This window comes from Buceros rhinoceros, unplaced genomic scaffold (assembly GCF_000710305.1).
Source record: "Buceros rhinoceros silvestris isolate BGI_N320 unplaced genomic scaffold, ASM71030v1 scaffold45123, whole genome shotgun sequence".
In the NCBI taxonomy this organism is placed as follows: Eukaryota; Metazoa; Chordata; class Aves; order Bucerotiformes; family Bucerotidae; genus Buceros; species Buceros rhinoceros.
The window spans coordinates 1-3,059 of record NW_010405087.1 but is presented as its reverse complement, the minus strand read 5'-3'; the positions used below and the strand labels follow the sequence as shown (position 1 = coordinate 3,059).

The 3,059-nt window shown below is 55.1% G+C and overlaps 1 protein-coding gene across 1 annotated transcript; it reads left to right on the top strand.

Annotated features, from left to right (window-relative positions):
• Window positions 1-445: 445 nt before the first annotated feature.
• On the top strand, window positions 446-2,345 carry LOC104487922 (T-complex protein 1 subunit eta-like; the record flags this gene model as incomplete). The annotated part of the gene is made up of 4 exons (XM_010133579.1): window positions 446-610; window positions 706-894; window positions 1,142-1,239; window positions 2,213-2,345. Coding segments are annotated over 4 exons (585 nt in total), but the record flags the coding sequence as incomplete, so codon positions are not given.
• Window positions 2,346-3,059: the final 714 nt, after the last annotated feature.

Below are 3,059 nucleotides of genomic sequence, written 5' to 3'. Positions count from 1 at the left end.
GCCAGCCCCACCAGTCTGGGGTTCTGGGATTTGCTTCATGGGGCACTGCTGGGCAGGTCAGTCCTGCTGCAAAAGAATCCTGGAGATGCTGATGGAGCTGAGGAAAACAAACCAGGGCAACACGCCCCCCCCACCTGCCACGTGTGGATGAGAAATATCTGTCTTCAAAGGATAGAAATGGGGAATACATCAGAGAGAGAACAGATTGTTCCATCCCTTGATCTTCAGATTGTATCTTCTACTGCCGTGTCTTGAGGGGTGGAGAAGAAACGATAGAAGCTGAGGAAAATATTTGCTGCTTGTTTTCTCAAAGTGGGTTAATCAGAGGCGGCGGCTGCTGGGGAGGGCTCTAAACGAGGGCTCTGAAAGCAGGGAGTCTCCTGGGGGAGCTCTTACCTTGCTGAGGAAACCTTGGGAGGAACCTAACGCAAATCCTGTCTTCCAGGACTCTCAGCTGGTGGCTGGAGTTGCCTTTAAGAAGACGTTCTCTTATGCTGGCTTCGAAATGCAGCCCAAGAAGTATCAGTCACCCAAGATCGCTTTGCTGAATGTGGAGCTGGAGCTCAAGGCTGAGAAGGACAACGCCGAAGTCAGAGTAAACACGGTGGAGGTAAGAGCCCAAAGGGGACCCTGTCCCACGTCCTCACGCCCACAGAATGGGTTGCTTGAGAGCCAGCTTGTCCCTTTCTCCCTCCTTCCTGCCAGGATTACCAGGCCATCGTGGATGCCGAGTGGAATATCTTGTACGACAAACTAGACAAAATCCACAAGTCGGGAGCCAAAGTTGTCCTCTCCAAACTGCCAATTGGTGACGTGGCGACTCAGTACTTCGCAGACAGAGACATGTTTTGTGCTGGCCGTGTCCCAGAAGAGGATCTCAAGCGAACTATGATGGTGAGCTGCCGTGTTTCAGAATAAAGCATCTGCTTCGCTTTCTGTTTCTCCACCGCTGTTACATCCCCACCTCTGTCTCTTGGGTCGGTGGAGCTTCATTTTCCCTCGTGCTTGCTTTTCCTGACTGCCCTGCAGGGTGGTTTTGCATCAGCTAAAAGGCCGAGCTGCCTCTGCGGAGCAGGAGCCTGCTGGGTGAATGTGTCTAGTTTACAGGGTTAATGCTGTGCTTTATCTCCTCCCTGTGCAGGCCTGTGGTGGTTCCATTCAGACCAGCGTCAGTGCCCTGTCGGATGATGTGCTTGGCCGGTGCGAAGTCTTTGAGGAGACTCAGATTGGAGGAGAGAGGTGAATACTCCAGCTGGGAGCCTGCAGTGCTGCCTCAGCACTCGGGTTGTGAAAGAGTTGGATCTAAGTGTTAGCAGAGTCACAGAATCGTTTTGGTTGGAGGAGACCTTTGAGATGATTGAGTCCAACCGCTGCCCCAGCACTGCCAGGTCCCCACTGACCCATCCCACCACCTCCACACGGCTGCTCAACCCCTCCAGGGATGGGGACTCCACCACTGCCCTGGGCAGCCTGGGACAGCCCTGCACAACCCCAGCAGGGAACCAAGAAATGGTTCCTCAGGGACAACCTCAACTTCCCCTGGAACAACTGGAGGCTATTTCATCCTGTCGCTTGTTCCTGGGGAGAAGAGACCAACCCCACCTTGCTCCAACCTCCTGTCAAGTCCCTCTGCTGCTCCTCAGGGCACTTGTGCTCCAGACCCTGCTCCAGCTCCATTGCCCTTCTCTGGACATGCTCCAGCCCCTTGATGTCCTTCTTGCAGTGAGAGGCCCAAAACTGAACCCAGGATTCGAGGTGTGGCCTCTCCAGTGCCGCCAGTCCAGGGGGACGATCCCTGCCCTGGTCCTGCTGGCCACACACAGTGCTGATAGAAAACAACGTGCTGAGACCCCACAGTGACATTTTACTGGTGGTGCACGTGAAGCTGGGCACGATGTAACGTGTTTTTTCCTCTCCGTAGAGGAGAAATCATCTTCAGGGCTCTGCTGACATCTGCTGTGCTCCTGCCAAGGGTCAGTGAGAGCAGCACTGTGTCACAAAGCTGTAGCAACAGAGAGGGTGGATTTTCCTGGGTCGGCTGGAATTCCACTGGTGTATTGCCTCGCTCTGCATCTTCTTAGCTCGATACAGGGACACTGTGTAGGGTGAAAGAGCTTCACTTAGGCATCTGCCTCTCCAAGAACTTCTCCGTTCCCACACTGTTGTATCAGTGCCCATCACCGTAACCCTTTCTGTGTTGTGCTGTTGACAGGTACAACTTCTTCACAGGCTGCCCCAAGGCAAAGACTTGCACAATCATCCTGCGCGGGGGTGCAGAGCAGTTCATGGAGGAGACGGAACGGTCTCTGCACGACGCCATCATGATCGTCAGGAGAGCGATCAAGGTAAGGACCAGCGGAGATCCCTCCCTGCTGGGGCTGCACATCAGACCAGGCACGGCTGCAAACTCTTCCTGGAAACCTGTTCACGCACCAGCACTTGGTTGGTGTCTCGGGAGAGCCCTGGAGTTCTCAGCTGGTGGAGTGGAGTGCGCAGACAGGCAGCGTCTGATTGACGGACTCAAGTGCTGTTGCATGGCCAAAGGAATGTTGTCTCTGCAGCTTTGCCAGCTGCCGCTCAGGCGCCTGGTTGTTGCCTTCTCTTCAGTACAGCTGGAGGTTGGAATCACGGAGTCAGAACCATTTGGATTGGAAAAGCCCTTTAAGCTCCTTGAGTCCAACCACTCCCACAGCACTGCCAGGTCCCCACTGACCCCTGTCCCTCAGCACCACCTCCATAGGGCTGCTCAACCCCTCCAGGGATGGGGACTCCACCACTGCCCTGGGCAGACTGGGACAGCCTTGCACAACCCCAACAGGGAAGAAATGGTTCCTCAGGGACAACCTCAACCTCCTCTGGTGCAACTTGAAGCCGTTTCCTTTTGCCCTGTCACTTGTTCCTAGAGAGAAGAGACTGACCCCCACCTCGCTCCAACCTCCTGTCAGGGAGTTGTGGAGAGCCAGAAGGTCTCCCCTGAGCCTCCTTTTCTCCAGGCTGAACCCCATCAGGTCCCTCAGCCGCTCCTTAGCGCACTTGTGCTCCAGACCCTGCTCCAGCTC